The 17440-nt window shown below is 39.0% G+C and overlaps 1 protein-coding gene across 5 annotated transcripts in view; it reads left to right on the forward strand.

Annotated features, from left to right (window-relative positions):
* Nucleotides 1–17440, forward strand: part of PPP2R3A (protein phosphatase 2 regulatory subunit B''alpha) — a 207649-nt gene that overhangs the window by 164565 nt on the left and 25644 nt on the right. For all 5 annotated transcript variants that reach the window (XM_082459169.1, XM_082459168.1, XM_082459172.1 and 2 more), the window contains 2 exons: nucleotides 14259–14434; nucleotides 15714–15832. In XM_082459169.1, coding sequence (XP_082315295.1) covers nucleotides 14259–14434; nucleotides 15714–15832 — 295 coding nt within the window. The remainder of the gene's footprint in view (nucleotides 1–14258; nucleotides 14435–15713; nucleotides 15833–17440) is intronic.

Below are 17440 nucleotides of genomic sequence, written 5' to 3' on the forward strand. Positions count from 1 at the left end.
TGCCTATTTGTACATTTAAGTCTGGTAATATTTGCTTTATATATTTATGTGCATAAATATTTACAAATGATATGTCCTCCTGTTGGACTGATCTCTATATCATTCTGTAATGCCCTTCTTTCTCTCTTATTACAGTCTTTATTATAAAGTCTTTTGTCTGACACAAGTATAACTAACCCAGCTTTCCTTTTGTTTCCATTTGCATGAAATCTTTTTCTATCCCTTGACTTTTAGTCTGGGCATGTCTTTACAGTCAGTGAGTTTTTTGTATGCAACATATAGATAGGTCTTGTTTTCTTATCCACTTAGCCACTCTGTGTCTTTTGATTGGAGAATGTAGTCCATTTACATTTAAATTGTTGATAGGTATGTACTTATGGCCATTTTGTTAACTGTTTCCTGATTGTTGCTGTAGTTCTCTGTTTCTTCTTCTGATGTTCTTTGTATGGTGTGATGACTTTCTTTCATGGTATGCTTAGATTCCTTTCTGTTTATCTTTGGTGTATCTTTTATGGGTTATTGCTTTGTGAGTACCATGAGGCTTACATATAACAAATTATACTGAGTCAATTTTAACTTGATAAGAACTTAAGCTTGAATGCATTCTAAAGCTCTACATTTTTGCTGTCTCCTGCCATGTTTTGCTTTTGATGTCACATTTTACATCTTTTATCTTGTATATATCTTAACTAATTATTATAGTTATAGTTAGTTTTACCACTTCCGTCTTTTAGCTTTCATACTAGCTTTATAAGTGATTAATTCACCATCTTTACTATATATTTGCCACTACCAGTGAGATTTATACTTTCATATGTTTTCTTGTTACTAAATAGCACCATTTTTTTTAATTTTTTATTTTTTTAAAATTTTTGGCTGTGTTGGGTCTTCGTTGCTGTGCGCGGGCTTTCTCTAGTTGTGGTGAGCGGGGGCTACTCTTCATTGTGGTGCATGGGCTTCTCCTTGCGGTGGCTTCTCTTGTTGCAGAGCACGGGCTCTAGGCACGTAGGCTTCAGTAGTTGTGGCACGCGGGCTCAGTAGTTGTGGCTCGTTGGCTCTAGAGCGCAGACTCATTAGTTGTGGTGCACGGGCTTAGTTGCTCCACGGCATGTGGGATCTTCCCGGACCAGGGATAGAACCCATGTTACCTGCATTGACAGGCAGATTCTTATCCACTGTGCCACCAGGGAAGTCCAGCACCGTTTTCTTTTTTTCAGTTTAAAAAAAAGTACTTTTCTTTTATTTCTTGTATGTTTAGTGGTGATAAACTCCCTTAGCTTTACTTGTCTGGAAGACTCTTTATCTCTTCTATAATTCTTGATGGAGGGGCTTCCCTGGTGGCGCAGTGGTTGAGAGTCTGCCTGCTAATGCAGGGGACGTGGGTTCGAGCCCTGGTCTGGGAAGATCCCACATGCCGTGGAGCGGCTGGGCCCGTGAGCCACAGCTGCTGGGCCTGCGCGTCTGGAGCCTGTGCTCCGCAACAAGAGAGGCCACGATAGTGAGAGGCCCGCGCACCGCAATGAAGAGTGGCCCCCGTTTGCCGCAACTAGAGGAAGCCCTCGCACACAAACGAAGACCCGACACAGCCAAAAAAATAAAAAATAAATAAAAATAAAAATAAAAATAAATAAATAAAAATAAAAATAAAAAAATAAATATAATTCTTGATGGAAATGATGCCTGGTAGAGTACTACTGGCTAGAAGTTTTTTCTTTCAGTACTTTGAATATACCATGCTGCTCCCTTCCAGTCTACAATTTTTCTACTGAAAAATCAACTCATAGCCTTATAGGGGTTTCCTTGTATGTAGCTACTTGTTTTCCTCTTACTGCTTTTAAGATTCTCTCCTTGTCTTTAACTTTTGACACTTTAACTATAATATGTGTTCCTGTGGATCTCTTTGGGCTACTTTCTTTTGGAACTCTCTGGGCTCCCTGGATCCAGATGTCTGTTTCTTTCCCCATGTTAGGGATATTTTCAGCCATTATTTCTTCAGTTAAGTTTTCTGCTCCTTTCTCTTCTCCTTTTCAGACCCCTGTAATGCGAATGTTGGCCTGTTTGCTGTCCCATAAGTCTTTTAAGTAGTCTTCACCTTCTTTCAATATTTTTGTTTTGTTTTTGCTCCTCTGATTGTGTGAGTTCCACTACCCTGTCTTTGAGTTCACTGATCTTTTCTTTGCTTCATCTAGTCTGCTGTTGAACCCCTCTAGTGTATTTCAGTTCAGTTATTGTATTCTTCAGTTCTGTGACTTCTATTTAGTACTTTCTTATATTTCTGTCTTCATTGAAGTTCTCACTGTATTCATTCTTTCTTCTTCTGAGTTTGGTGAGCATTTTTATGACCCTTATTTTGAACTCTTTATCAGGCAAGTCAATTATCTCCACTTCATTAAGGATTTATTCTGAGATTTTTTTTTTCTTATTCTTTAGTTTGGAACATATTCCTCTCTTTCTTCATTTTGCTTGACTCTCTTGTGTTGGTTTCTAAGCATTAGATAAAACAAACACCTCTCCCAGTCTTGAAGTAGTGGCCTCACATAGGAGATGAACCTTATGGTTCAAGCCTGCCCTAGCTCATGGTTGTCTCTCAAACCTCTGTACTTATCCAAGCATCCTATTTTAAGTTTCATGGTTCCCTGTAGTTGAGGGTATGCAAAGACCAGTCAGTGTCCCAAAAGGAAGGATCTCAGTCAGCACCTAGATTCAGGCTGATTACAAGCCAGACTCTCATCAGCAGCTCTTAAATTATGCAAATATATACAGTCCTGTGGAACCACAAATATAAGCCCTACTGGCCATCAGAACTAAGTAATTGGGAGGTATTCCTGGGCAGCAATCGAAAAAAATCAGGGGTGCCAGACGACTATATAAACTCCTTTCCGGGAGATACCAGCAGGCTGAAGCAAGGCAAAGTAAGAGTGCAGAGATGGCATCCATCAGCCTGTGTTCCCTGAAAGCACCTCCATGGGGCCCTAGATGTGAGCCAAACCTGAGGCCTGTGACTGAGGCCAGTGATCCAGCACACACAACTAGGCCTCTTTCACAGAAAGACTGAGTGGGGTTATATTTCACTCTGCTGTTTGTGTAGTGCTCTGAGCATGGTAGCTTACTATGAACTGTCTCTCCAGTTGTTACAGTCTCATGGTACCTGGGAATGCAAGCCTCCCTGGCCACCAGAGCCAGGTGATCAGAAGGTGTCCCCTGGGTGGCAGCCACAAAAACCAGGGCTCCAGATGTAAAAACCAGGGCACCAGACATATATAAAAACTCCCCTCCGGGAGATACTGGCGCTCTGGAGTGCAGCAGAGGGAGAGTATGAAGGGACTTTGAGGTCTCTGGAAGGGATTACCCTTAGATCTGTGTTTAATTAAGAATTCTACCTCTCTGACTGCAGCTTTGATGGTAAGCTAATAGGCTTCTTTAACAGAGACTGGGCTCCTGGGTGTGTTGCCTCTTGCTGTGCCCTGGGATTGGTAGCTCTTTAAGAATTCTTTCTCCATTGGTTACAGTCCTGTGGAACCTGTGAGTATAAGCCCTGGTGGCCAGCAGAGCCAGACAATCTAGAGATGTCCCTGGAGGCAGCCACAATAACCAAGGAGTCAGACAAGTTTATAAGCTCCTTCCTGGGAGATACTGGCCAGCTAGAGTATGACAGAGGGGGAGCTCAAAAACTGCATGCATCAGCCTTCATTCCCTGAGAGCTCCTCCACAGGCCTCTAGACCTGTGCCAAACCAGCAGCCTGCCCCTCAGGCCCAAGTTCCTGGACAAGCAAATAGGCCTTTCACTGAAAGACTAGGAGTGTGTTTCAGTCTGCTATGTGTGCTGTGCCCTGATATGGTGGCCTGCTAAGAACTGTCTCCAATTGCTATGGTCCCATGAAACCCAGAAACACAGGCCCTGCTGGCCTCCAGAGCCAGGCAATCAAGTGGCATTCCGTGGGTGGCAGCAACAAAAACTGGAGCACCAGACTTATGTAAAAGCTCCGCTCTGAGAGATACTGGTGCTCTGTAAGGCAGAGGGAGAGTGGGAAACTGGTGCCCTCTGGCTGGAGTGAGGCGCAGAGGGAGAGTGTAAAGAGGGTGCCTGCTAATCTCGGTCCTGTGAGAGTAGCCCAGCAGGCCCCCAGATGGGTGTTAAATTAGACGCTTGCCCCTTAGGCCGAGGCTTTAAGATAAGGAAATTAGCCTCCTTAACAGAAAATCTGGGCACCTCTATAGCGGCTGCTTCCGTACTGGGCCCTGGGGCAGGTGAGTCCAAGCATGCAAGCCCTTTAAGAGCCTTTTCTCACTTCAGTAGAGCATTGTAGATCTCATGGACTCGAGCCTCATTGGTTTTCAAAGCTAAGTGTTTCGGAGAGTCCAGATCAAGATGGCAGAGAAAGAAAATCTAAGCTTATCTCCTCCCACAGAGCCACTAAAACTACTTCATATGGCACAACTGTCTCTGAGAACAGCCTGAAGACTAGCAGGACAGATTTTCTACAACCATAGATATAAATAAAAGGCCACATCAAGACAGGTAGGAGAGGCAGAGATGCAGTCCAGCAGAACCCATACCCCTGGTGTGGCAATCCCACAAGCAGGAGGGATATCATAACCAAGGAGGTTTCCCCTGAGGAGCAAGGGGCCCCAGCCTCATGTCGGGCTTCACAGCCCACAGGCCTGCTCAAGGAAGATGAGCCCCCGCAATGTCTGGCTTTGAAAATCAGCTGGGCTTATGTCCAGGAGAGCCTAAAGGCTGGGGGAAAATTAAGGCTCCACTCTGTGTGTGTGTGTGTGTGTGTGTGTGTGTGTGTGTGTGTGTGTGTGTGTGTGTGTGTGTGTGTGTGTGTGTGTGTGTGTGTGTATGGTGTTAGGGAGTGTTCTAATTTCATTCTTTTACATGTAGCTGTCCAGTAAGGCTCCACTCTTGAAGAGCTTGCACAAACTCACTCTGAGTCCCAGCACAGAGATAGCAGCTTGGAAAGCATCTGAATCATACAAGAGGGAGATTCATTGACTAATTTTAGGGCATGTGCCAGAGAGGCAGGTTTCTGGTGAAACTTTCTCCAGGGATAGAAGTGCTGGTGGGCTTCCTTTTTGTTTTTGCTCTCCTTCCACCAAGCTGGCCTGGGTCTGGCAGGCACCATTTCTGTCATTCTCCATCAACCTGCCTAACACCTGGCATCCATCCCCAGCATTCCTCTGAGAACTCACCCCACCCAACCCACCAACCTCAGCCATCCCCTCCAAAGCAACTCCCACCCTGCCCCACCTGCCAGGTGGCCCCAACCAGCACCAGTGCCCCTCAAAAGTGGCTCCTGCTAGAGGGGACCATCCTTGCACACTAATGTGCCCACAGCAATCGCAGCCAGGCCTCATGAATGGCCAGGCTGGGGACTAGCCCTGCCCACCAGGGTGTCAACAGCAGTTGTGGCCAAGCCACTCAGCTAGCCAGGCCAGGGACCAGCTCCATCTACCAGTGCACCCACAGCACTTGCAGCCCAACCACAACAAGAGAACATACACAGCGCATACAGGGGATAACCAGGAGCACATCGCTCTGGTGACCAGGGGTGATGTTGCCACTGAGCCCCACAGGACACCTACATAAGACCAGTCTTTCAAGACTGGGAGATGTAGCTGATACACATATTATGTAGAAACAAACACAGACAGTTCGGCAAAATGAGGCTACAAATGAGAAAACAAGACAAAACCAAAAGAAAAAAATTAAACAAAATGGAGATAAGCAATTAACCAGATAAAGGGTTCAAATCATTAGTCTTAAAGTTGTTCACTGGACTCTGGAGAAGAACAGATGAACTCAGTGAGAACAGTAACAAGATAGAAAACACAGAAAAGAACCAGTCAGAACTGAAGAATACAATAACAGAAATGAAAAATACACCAGAGGGAATGAGCAGACTAGAGGATGCAGAAGAATAGATCAGCAATCTGAGACAGGGTAGTGGAAGTCACCAAATCAAAACAGCAAAATAATAATAATAATAATTTGTAAAATGAGGATAGTTTGGGACTTCCCTGGTAGTCCAGTGGTTAAGACTCCACACTTCCACTGCAGGGGGCCCGGGTTTGATCCCTGGTCGGGGAAGTTCCCCATGCCACGTGGTGTGGCCAAAAGAATAATAATAATAAATTAAACTAAATTAAAATTTTTTAAAAAAAGGATAGTTTAAGGGACCTGTGAGACAACATCAAGTGTACTAACATTCACATTACAAGGGTCTCAGAAGGAGAAGAGAGCGTAAGTTTTCCTCAAAACCTATCTGAAGAAAAATGACTGAAAACTTTCCTAACCTGGCTAACAAAACAGACATCCAAGTCCAGAAAGCATAGAGAGTCCTATATAAGATGAACCCAAGACACCCATACCAAGATACATTATAATTAAAATCTCAAAAGTTAAAGACAAAGAGAGAATCTTTAAGGCAACAAGAGAAAAGCAACAAGGGACTCCCACGTAAGACTATCAGCTGATTTGTCAGCAGAAACTTTACAGGCCAGAAGGGACTGACATGATATTTAAAGTACTAAAAGAAAAAAAGCTTACAAACAAGAATACTCTATCTGGCAAGGTTATTATTCAGAATTGAAGTAGAGATAAAGGGTTTCCCAGACAAGTAAAAGCTAAAGGAGTTCATCACCACTAAATAAGCCTTATTAAGAAATGTTAAAGGGACTTCTTTAAGCAGAAAAATGAAGGCCATAACTAGAAACAAGAAAATCATGTAAGAAAAACTCTCATTGGTAAAGGCAAACATATAGTAAAGGTCAATCACCTACAAAGCTAGTATGAAGGTTAAAAGACGAAAGTAGTGAAAGCACCTATATATAAAACAATTAGTTAGGCAATACACAAAAAGATGCAAAATGTGTCAGAAACATAAAATATCGGGGGCAGCGAATGTAGTGCTTTTAGAATGCACTCAAACTTAAATGACCATCAATTTAAATAGACTGCTGTATACATAGATTGTTGTATATGAACCTCATGGTAACCACAAACCAAAAACGTATAACAGATACACAAAAAATAAAGAGAAAGGAATACACACATAACATGAAAGAAAGTCATCAAATCAGAAAGAAAGAGAACAAGAAAAGAAGAAAGGAACAGAGAAGAACTACAAAAACAAAACAGCGAAATGGCAGTAAGTACATACCTGTCAATAATTACATTAGGAGGTTACCTGGTGGCACAGTGGTTAAGAATCTGCTGCCACAGGGGACACAGGTTCAAGCCCTGGTCCGGGAAGATCCTACATGCTGCGGAGCAGTTAAGCCCGTGCACCACAACTACTGAGACTGCACTCTAGAGCCCGCGAGCCACAACTACTGAGCCCGTGAGCCACAACTACTGACCCCACGTGCCACAACTGCTGAAGCCATGCTCCACAACAAGAGAAGCCACCGCAATGAGAAGCCTGCGCACCACAACAAAGAGTAGCCCCCGCTTGCCGCAACTAGGGAAAGCCCACACGTGGCAATGAAGACCCAACACAGCCAAAGATTAATAATAATAATAAAATAAATATTTTTTAAAATACATTAAATGTAAATGGACTAAATGCTCCAATCAAAAGACAAAGCGTGGCTGAATGGATTAAAACAACAAGACCCATTTATATGGTTCATACAAGACTCACTTCAGATCTAAAGACACACACACAGAATGAAAGTAAAGAGATAGGGACTTCCCTGGTGGCACAGTGGTTAAGAATCCACCTGCCAACGTAGGAGACACAGGTTCGAGCCATGGTCTGGGAAGATCCCACATGCCGCGGAGCAGCTAAGCCCATGAGCCACAACTACCGAGCCCGCATGCCACAACTACTGAAGCCCACGCACCTAGAGCCCATGCTCTGCAACGAGAAGCCACTGCAGTGAAAAGCCCATGCACCATAATGAAGAGTAGCCCCCGCTCGATGCAACTAGAGAAAGCCCACGTGCAGCAATGAAGACCCAACACAGCCAAAAATAAATAAATTAAATAAATACATAAATAATTTTTTTTTTAAATGGAAGTGAAGGGATAGAAAAATATTTCATGCAAATGGAAATGAATACTAATGATATTAGTATTAGATGGAAATGGAAATCTAATACTAATGATATTAGTATTAGAATACTAATATCAGGCAAAACAGACTTGAAAGCAAAGACTGTAACAAGAGACAAAGAAGGTCATTACATAATGATCCTTGGGGTCAATCAAACAAGAGGATATAACACATCCAGATATCTCTGCACTCAACATAGGAGCATCTAAATACATAAAGCAAATATTAACATACATAAAGAGAGAAACTGATAGTAATACAATAATAATAGGAGGCTTTAATACCCCACTTACATCAATGGATAGATCATTTAGACAGAAAAATCAATACGGAAATATTGCCCTTAAGTGACACAGGTGCACTTAACAGAACATTCCATCCAAAAATAGCATAATACACATTCTTTTCAAGTGCACATGTAGTATACTTTGGGTAGATCATGTTAGGCCACAAAACAAGTCTCAATAAATTTAGAAAGATTGAAATCATATCAAGGACCTTTTCTGAAAGTAGAAATCAATTACAAGAAGAAAACTGGGAAAAACACAGACACATAGAAGCTAAAAAACATGCTTCTAAACAACCAATGAGTCAATATAGAAATCAAAGAGGAAATTTAAAAATACCTTAAGACAAATGAAAATGGAAACACAATGTTCCAAAAACTGGAGCACAGCAAAGCGGTTCTAAGAGGGAAGTTTATAGCACTACAGGCCTACCTTAGTAAACAAGGAAAACCTGAAATAAACAATTTAACCTTATACCTAAAGAAACAAGAAAAAGAACAAACAACACCCAAAGTTAGTAGAAGGAAATAAGAGATCAGAATGGAAATAAATGAAATAAAGACTGGGGAAAAAAGAAATATCAGTGAAAAAAACTAAATGAAAGACAAGTTGCAACTGACACAACAGAAATACAAAGGATCATAAAAGATTACTACAGTTATTCGCCAACAAATTGAACAGCCTAGAAGAAACAGATAAATTCCCAGAAACATGCAACCTTCCAAGAGTGAATCAGGAAGAAACAGAAAATCTGAACAGACAGATTACCAACAATGAAACTGAATTAGTAATTAAAAAAAAAAAATCCCAACAAACAAGCCCAGAACCAGACAACTTAACGGTAAATTCAGACAAACTTAAGGAAGAGTTAATACCTATCCTTCTCAAACTATTCCAAAAAATTGAAAAGGAAGGAACAATTCTAAGTTCATTATACTGATATCAAAACCAGATAAAGACACTACAAAAAAAAATTACAGGCCAATATGTCTGATGAACATAAAATGCAAAAATCCTCAACAAAATATTAGCAAATTGATTTCAATCATATAGTAAAAGAACCATACACCATTATCAGGTGTATTCCACAGATGCAAGGATGGTTCTGTATGCTCAAATCAATCAACATGATATACTACATTAACAAAGTGAAGGATAAAAATCACATGATCATGTGACTAGATGCAGAAAAAGCATTTGACAAAATTCAGTATCCATTTTTGATAAAAACTCTCAACAAAATGGATATAGAGGGAACATGTATCAACATAATAAAGGCCATATATGACAAACCAGCATTTAAGAAAGTACTCAATGGTGAAAAGCTGAATGCTTTTCCTCTAACATCAGGAACACTAAAAAGATGTCCACCATTGACACTTTTATTCAACATAGTATTGGAAGTGCTAGCCACAGCAATCACACAAAAAAAGAGATAAAAGGTATCCACATTGGAAAGGAAGTAGTAAAACTGTCACTATTTGCAGATGACATGATAATGTATATAGAAAACCCTAAAGACTCCACCAAAACACTATTGGAACTAATAAATGAATTCAGTAAAACTTCAGGATACAAAATCAATATACAGAAATCTATTGCATTTCTATACACAAATAATGAATTATCAGAAAGAAATTAGTGTAACAATTATATTTACAATTGTAACCAAAAGAACAAAATACCCAGGAACAAATTTTGCCAAGAAGGTGAAAGACCTATACTCTGAAAACTATCAAACACTGATGAAAGAAATTGAAGACAATATAAATGAATGGAAAGATATAAGAATTAATACTGTTAAAATGTCCATACTATCCAAAGCAATCTACAGATTCAGTGCAATCCCTATCAGAGTATCAATGGCATTTTTCACAGAATCGGGACAAATAATCCTAAAATGTGTATTGGAACCACGAAAGACTGTGAAAACCAAAGCAATTTTAAGAAAGAACAAAGCTGGAGGTATCATACACCCTGATTTCAAACTATGCTACAAAGCTGCAGTCATCAAAACTGTATGGTCTTGGCACAAAAATAGACACATAGATCAATGGAAGAGAATGGAGAGCCCAGAAAGAAGCCCACTCTTACATGGTCAATTAATGTACAACAGTGGAGCCAAGAATATACAATGGGGAAAGGACAGTCTCTTCAATAAATGATGTTGGGAAACTTGACAGCTACATGCAAAAGAATGAAACTGGATCACTTTCTTATGCCATATACAAACTATAAACTCAAAATGGATTGAAGACTTAAATGTGAGACCTGGAACCATAAAACTCCTAGAAGAAAACATAGGCTGTATACTCTTTTACATTGGTCTTAGCAATATATATTTTTTTGGATCTGTCTCTTCAGGCAAGGGCAACAAACAAAAATAAACAAATGAGACATCAATCTAAAAAGGTTTTGTTCAGCAAAGGAAGCTATCAACAAAACATAAAGGGAACTTACTGAATAGAAATACTTGTAGATGATATATCTGATAAGGGGTTAATATCTAAAATATATTTTAAAACTCACACAATATCAAAAAAACCAAACAGTCTGATTAAAAAATGAGCAGAGGGCATGAGTAAACATTTTTCCAAGGAAGGCATACAGGTGGCCAACAGACACATTAAATGATCTTCAACATCACTAATCATCAGGGGAATGCAAATCTAAACCACAATGAGATCCTCACATCTTTCAGAATGGCTGTTTGTTATCAAAGAGACAACAAATAACAAGTGTTGGTGAGGATATGGAGAAAAGGGAACTCTTATGCACTGTTGGTGAGACTGTAAATTGGTGCAGCCACTACAGAAAACATTGTAGAAGTCCGTCAAAAAATTAAAAATAGAACTGCTATATGATCCAGCAATTTTACTTCCAGGTATTTACCCAAAGAAAACAAAAACACTAATTTGAAAAGATACGTGCACTCCAACGTTCACTGAAGCATTATTCACAATAACCAACATATGGAAGTAACCTAAGTGTCCATCGATAGATAAGTGGCTAAAGATGCTGTGATACACACACACACACACACACACACACACACACAATGGAATTTTACTCAGCCATAAAAAAAGGAATGAAATCTTGCCATTTGAAACAACATGGATGGGCTTTAAGGGTATTATGCTAAGTGAAATACGTCTGACAGAGAAAGACAAAAACCATATGATTTCATTTATATGTGGAATTTAAAAAACAAACAAACAAAATAAGACAGAAACATACTCACCAATACGGAGAACACAGTGGTGGTCACCAGAGGGTAAGGGGGTGGTTGGGTGAAATAGATGAAGGGAAATTGAGAGGTACAAACTTCCAGATATAAAATAAATAAGGCATGTGGATGTACTGTATTACATAGGGAATATAGTCAAATATGGTAATAACTTTGGTGACAGATGGTTACTAGATTTGCTGTGGTGATCAATTCATAATATGTATAAATGTAAAATCACTATGTTGTACACCTGAAACTAATATAATATTACATATCAACTATACTTCAATTTAAAAAAAGGAGGGGAAAAAAGCTAGACTTGGGGGCAGTTGTCTCGGTTGTAGGTCTTAAAAGTTTGGGTACACAATGTGGGGTTCAAACTCTTTGCTCCTCAGGGAGAAGCTCTGGATTTTGAGTTTCTACCTGATTGTGGGTCACTGTGCCGTGTTGGGGTTTACAGCAAGATTGTGTCTCAGCATCTCCTACCCGCTTAGGTGTGAGTTTTTTCTCATTTGCCCAATATGTAGGAGTCACTCAGCTAGTTTTTAGGTTTTTTTCAGAGGAAATTTGGTCCATATGTAGCTATAGATTTGGCATGTCTTGGGAGGAGGTGAGTTCAGGATCTTTCTACTTGACCATCTTGAACCAGAACTCTGAAGTCAGTCTCTTGAAGAGATATCTGTACTCCCTTGTTCATTACAGCATTATCACAACAGCCAAAATATGGAATTAACCTAAATGTTCCTCAAAGAATAAATGGATAAAGAAAATGTGGTGTATGTATACACACACAGTGGAATATTACTCAGCCTTTAAAAAGAAGGAAATCCTATCATTTGCAACATGGACGAACCTGGAGGACATTATGCTAAGTGGAATAAGCCAGGCACAGAAAGACAAATAGTGCATGATCTCACTTATATGGGAATCAAAAACAAGTCAAACTTATAGAAGCAGAGAGCAGAATGGTGGTTACCAGGGGCTGGGGGTGTGAGGGAAATGGGGTGATGCTGGTCAAAGGGTACAAAGTTGCAGTTATGTAGAATGAGTAAATCTAGAGATGTAATGTACAATATAATGACTATACATTTAATATAATATTGTGTTAAATACTGGAAATTTACTTAAAGAGGGTAGAGTTCAGGTCCTCTCATCCCTACCCCCCCCCCAAAAATATGGTAACATTGTGAGGAGATGATATGTTAAGTGGCTTTACTGTAGTAATCGTTTCACTGTGTATATCACATTATTTTGTTATATATTTTAAATACATACAATTTTTAGTTACAATGTTTTTACATTTTTTAATGAAATTAGCCACAGTAAAAAAGTAAAAAGAAACGTAAGATTTAAATTAATTATGTACCTTATTTAACCCAATATATCTAAAATGTTATTTCAACATGTAATCAATATAAAAGTATTGATGTTTTACCATTTTTTTTCTTCCTAAGTCTTCAAGATCTGTTGTGTATTTGCACTTAAAGACATCTCAAATTGGACTAGCCACATATAGCTAATGGTTACCATATTGGACCATGCAGATTTGAATTACAAGAATGCCAGAAAAAGAGAATGGATAAGGGGAAACAGAGGCAGGGAAGAAACAAAATAATTTGAGAAAATGTCCAAGAACTAAAGAATACTAGTTTCCAAATTGAGCAGGCTCTGAGCCCAGCAAAATAAGTGAATTAGATACAGACCAAGGCACCTCATCATATTATTTCAAAACACCAGGGACTCAGAAACCTCTATAGGCTTCAAAGGAAAAAAAAAAAAAAAAAACAGGTCACAGTCAAAGGATCAGTGGCTTTAGACTTCTCAACAACAATGGATAAATGGAAGACAATGGATCCGTGCCTTTAAAATTCTGAAGGAAAAGAACCACCAAGCTATAATTCTATAAATACCAACTACATTGGGAGTAGATAAAAGGTATTTTCAATGATCCAAGATCTAAAAATGTAGCTTTTAGGAAGCTACTGAAGGATGTGTTACACCAAACAAGGAAGTAAACCAAGAATGAGGAAAATGTGAGATATAAGAAACAGGAGAAAGGTGAAGGGAATCCCTAGGGTGAAACTGTGAACCAGGCCTAGAGATCAACCAGTCTAGATGAGAGTACGTCAGAAGGAACCAAGAAAGACTTCAAGGAAATGCAATTGATAGAATACCTAATGGGACTGATTATGGATGTAGAAAACTGGTAGAGGTTTGGGGGTTGAATTAGTAACATGTACTGTACCCCAAAAACTAAGCAAATAAAAGAGAAAAGGAAAATGTAGCTATAAATTCTGAATGTTGAGTAATTTATCTATATATTAAGAGGCTGGGGAGGGCATGTGGGTAAGGTGGAATGAATGGCAAAAGAGCTGAAACCTCATCTTTCACAGTGCAAAATTAATCCACTCCTTAAAACAGAAATATGAGAAAGGAGTAATATAGGCATCTTAACTGAAATGTAAAGATAAAAACCAAAATAATCAGGTGTTGAAAATGGTTGGATCTGGGGAAGAGAAAATAAAAGGTCTGCCATTTTTTCTAATAAATTTTGTAAAACTATGTCTAAGTCTAAAGTGTACACATATGTAACGTTTAAAAGAAACATGAACAATAATAAATCTGAGTGAATAAAGGACCTTTAACGGGCCATTGCTAATGAGTATCCTTATCTCCTAGCATTGAGTACTGGTTCCGCTGCATGGATGTGGATGGGGATGGTGTGCTCTCCATGTACGAGCTGGAATACTTCTACGAGGAGCAGTGTGAACGGATGGAAGCCATGGGCATTGAGCCCTTGCCATTCCATGATTTGCTGTGCCAGATGCTTGACCTGGTGAAGCCAGCCAACGATGGTAAGATTGAATAAAGAGCCATTTGCATTGTACACCTAGGTGTACAATGCAGCCTCCGTTGCACTGTAACGGAGTGTGGGATATAATCCTGGATGGTCCTAAATTATTTAACTTCCCAGAGTCTTCCATACAGGCTTTCCAAATACAGAAGTATTTAAGTTTCTCCTTTATTGTTAGCATAGAACCAACAATTGATGGCAAATTCTGTTTAAGAAATAGGCTTTTTCAACTTAAAATAGAACTACCATATGATCCAGCAATCCCACTCCTGGGCATATATCCAGAGAAAACCGTAAGTTGAAAGGATACAGACACCCCAGTTTTCATTGCAGCACTATTTATAATAGCCAGGACATGGAAGCATCCTAAATGCCCATCAACAGAGGAATAAATAAAGAAGTTGTGGTATGTGTATAGAATGGAATATTACTCGGCCATAAAAAAGAATGAAATAATGCCATTTGCAGCAACATGGATGAACCTAGAGATTATCATACTAAGTGAAGTAAGTCAGACAGAGAAAGACAAATATATGATATCACTTATATGTGGAATCGAATTTTTTTTAATAAAAGATACAAATGAACTTATTTATAAAACAGAAGCAGACTTACAGATATCAAAAACAAACTTATGGTTACCAAAGGGGAAGGTGGGGAGGGATAAATCAGGAGCTTGGGATGAACACATGCACGCTACTATATTTAAGCTAGATGACCAACGGGGACCTACTGTATAGCACGGGGAACTCTACCCAATATTCTGTGATAGCCTATATGAGAAAAGAATCTGAAAAAGAATGAATACGTGTGTATGTATAACTGAATCACTTTGCTGTACACCTGAAACTAACACAACATTGTATATCAACTATACTTCAATAAAAATATTAAAATTAAAAAAATTGTTTAAAGAAAAAAAAAGAAATAGGCTTTTTCCATAGAAACAGAAAGCAGATTAGTGATTGCCAGGGGCTGAGGATTTGGGAGGGGAGATGGAGTTGGACTGCTTGATGGGTACAGTTTCCTTTGGGGGTGAAGAAAATGCTATGGAATGTGATAGTGGTGATGGTTGTGCAGCATTGTGAATGTACAAAAAGCCACTAAGTTGTACCCTTTAAAATGGTTAAAATGGTGAATTTTATGTGAACTTTACCTCAAAAAAAAGAAATCGATTTTTATAATCAAATAAACATATGCATATACTTTTAAACTTCAGTAAAAGTTTTTTTCACTTGCCAAAACAGCTCTTGAAATTTACCAGATTTGTTCTTACACAGGCAAAATAACTCTACGAGATCTGAAGAGATGCAGAATGGCTCACATCTTTTATGACACTTTCTTTAATCTGGAGAAATACTTAGACCATGAACAGAGAGATCCCTTTGCAGTCCAGAAGGTACCAGTATAGTTATAACTTCTATTTGAGGGCTGCAGTATCAGGGGTTGTGTGCTACAGATAAAAATGGTCTCTGCCTGCAGGAATTCTGGTATTTAAAGAGGTAACATTTAAAACATTTCATCACATACTGAAATGAGAGAATAAAGGACCTAGAGCACATCTCTTCCCATAGTATTAGAAAGTATATTGGGCTTGATTTAACTGTACCATTCAATTTCGGGATGACAAGGTAATGAAAACTAGATGCTCTCCAAAATAAGACAACCTTCAGATAATGTAACACTTTTTCAAGTGGTAATGATCACTGTACATGACTATCAGTTTGAAGACATTCTACAGCTGAAGAGGGGTGAGCTGCCTTCCCCATACACAAAAACCTGTGGGCTCTCAGAAAACCCATGTCTAGAAAAACACCAAACAAACAAAAAGCAGAATATCACCACTTCTCCTTCTAATCCCCTGTTTAAAGAGTAAAAATTATATTGATGGAAAAGAACTGTTTCAGTTGAGTCCTATAGGAGTACAAGTACAGGAAACTTTCTCAGTCTTTTCTTTGTCTTCCATATGTTGCATAACTGTACTTGTAAGAATACAAAGATCAGCTTCTAAAAACAAATACTCTGTACCGGAACTTGGGGCATATCAAGATGCATTATCACTAGCCTGAAGTCAGTATTATATTTCATTGAGTTTAAGATGCCCCATTATTTTATATACCTTTAAGCAAGAAAAATCATTGCCAATTGTAAGGCTGAGATGCATGCCAATTTCAGAGATGTTAAAAGGGTGGGGTGAAGTTCTTAAAATGGATTAAATATAGTAATTAAGACATTGTGTAGTCAATATTTAGGTACTTGCATTCTTCTAGGCATAACTAACCTTACACCCTAGGGCAATGCTAACTCAATTTCATCATGGAAAAACATAATTTTACCTAGAACATATAATCCAAGATGCTGCCTGTATTGTAGAAGGAAAAGAAAATATATGCCCTTTTTCCCCCTTCATTTCTTTTGTGTTATAAATTCTACTTTAAATTTTTTACCTTTAAATTTTCCTCTTTTTTCTGAGAGGTGGTAATTATCAACATTCTGAAAGTGCAGAAAGTGCTCAGTAAATTCCAAGCACTGTGTTGAAAAGACACTGGTTATATAGAGATGACTCAGTATATAAAGAATGGGTTTATAGAGATGAAAAAAGACAGAAGAGCAAAAGGTGGCAACCAAGCATAGTATAGCGAAGGAAATGACTGGGGGGAGAAGGGCTGTTTCTAAAAGATAACACAGATAACACGGTATCTGAGCTGGCTTTGAAAGAAGCAATAAAAATTTGTCAGAGGAAGGGATGGTACATTTCAGGTGGGCATAAGCAAACCACAAGTCACTCCAGATAGCTGCTGTGCAAAGTGCCAGAGGAGAAGGGGCTAGAGAAGAGCCTCTGATAACAAGGCTGAAGAATCTAGACCTAAACAGTCCAGCTGCTGAACAGCCTTATAATTTTGTAATTCAAGGTGTAGAAAATCACTTTAGGAATGTTACTTTAGCACCACTTTTAACATGTTTAAATGAAACATTTTTCAGATAGTTTTTTTTCAGTGATGTAAAA

This window comes from Balaenoptera physalus (assembly GCF_965194825.1).
Source record: "Balaenoptera physalus genome assembly, chromosome: 4".
In the NCBI taxonomy this organism is placed as follows: Eukaryota; Metazoa; Chordata; class Mammalia; order Artiodactyla; family Balaenopteridae; genus Balaenoptera; species Balaenoptera physalus.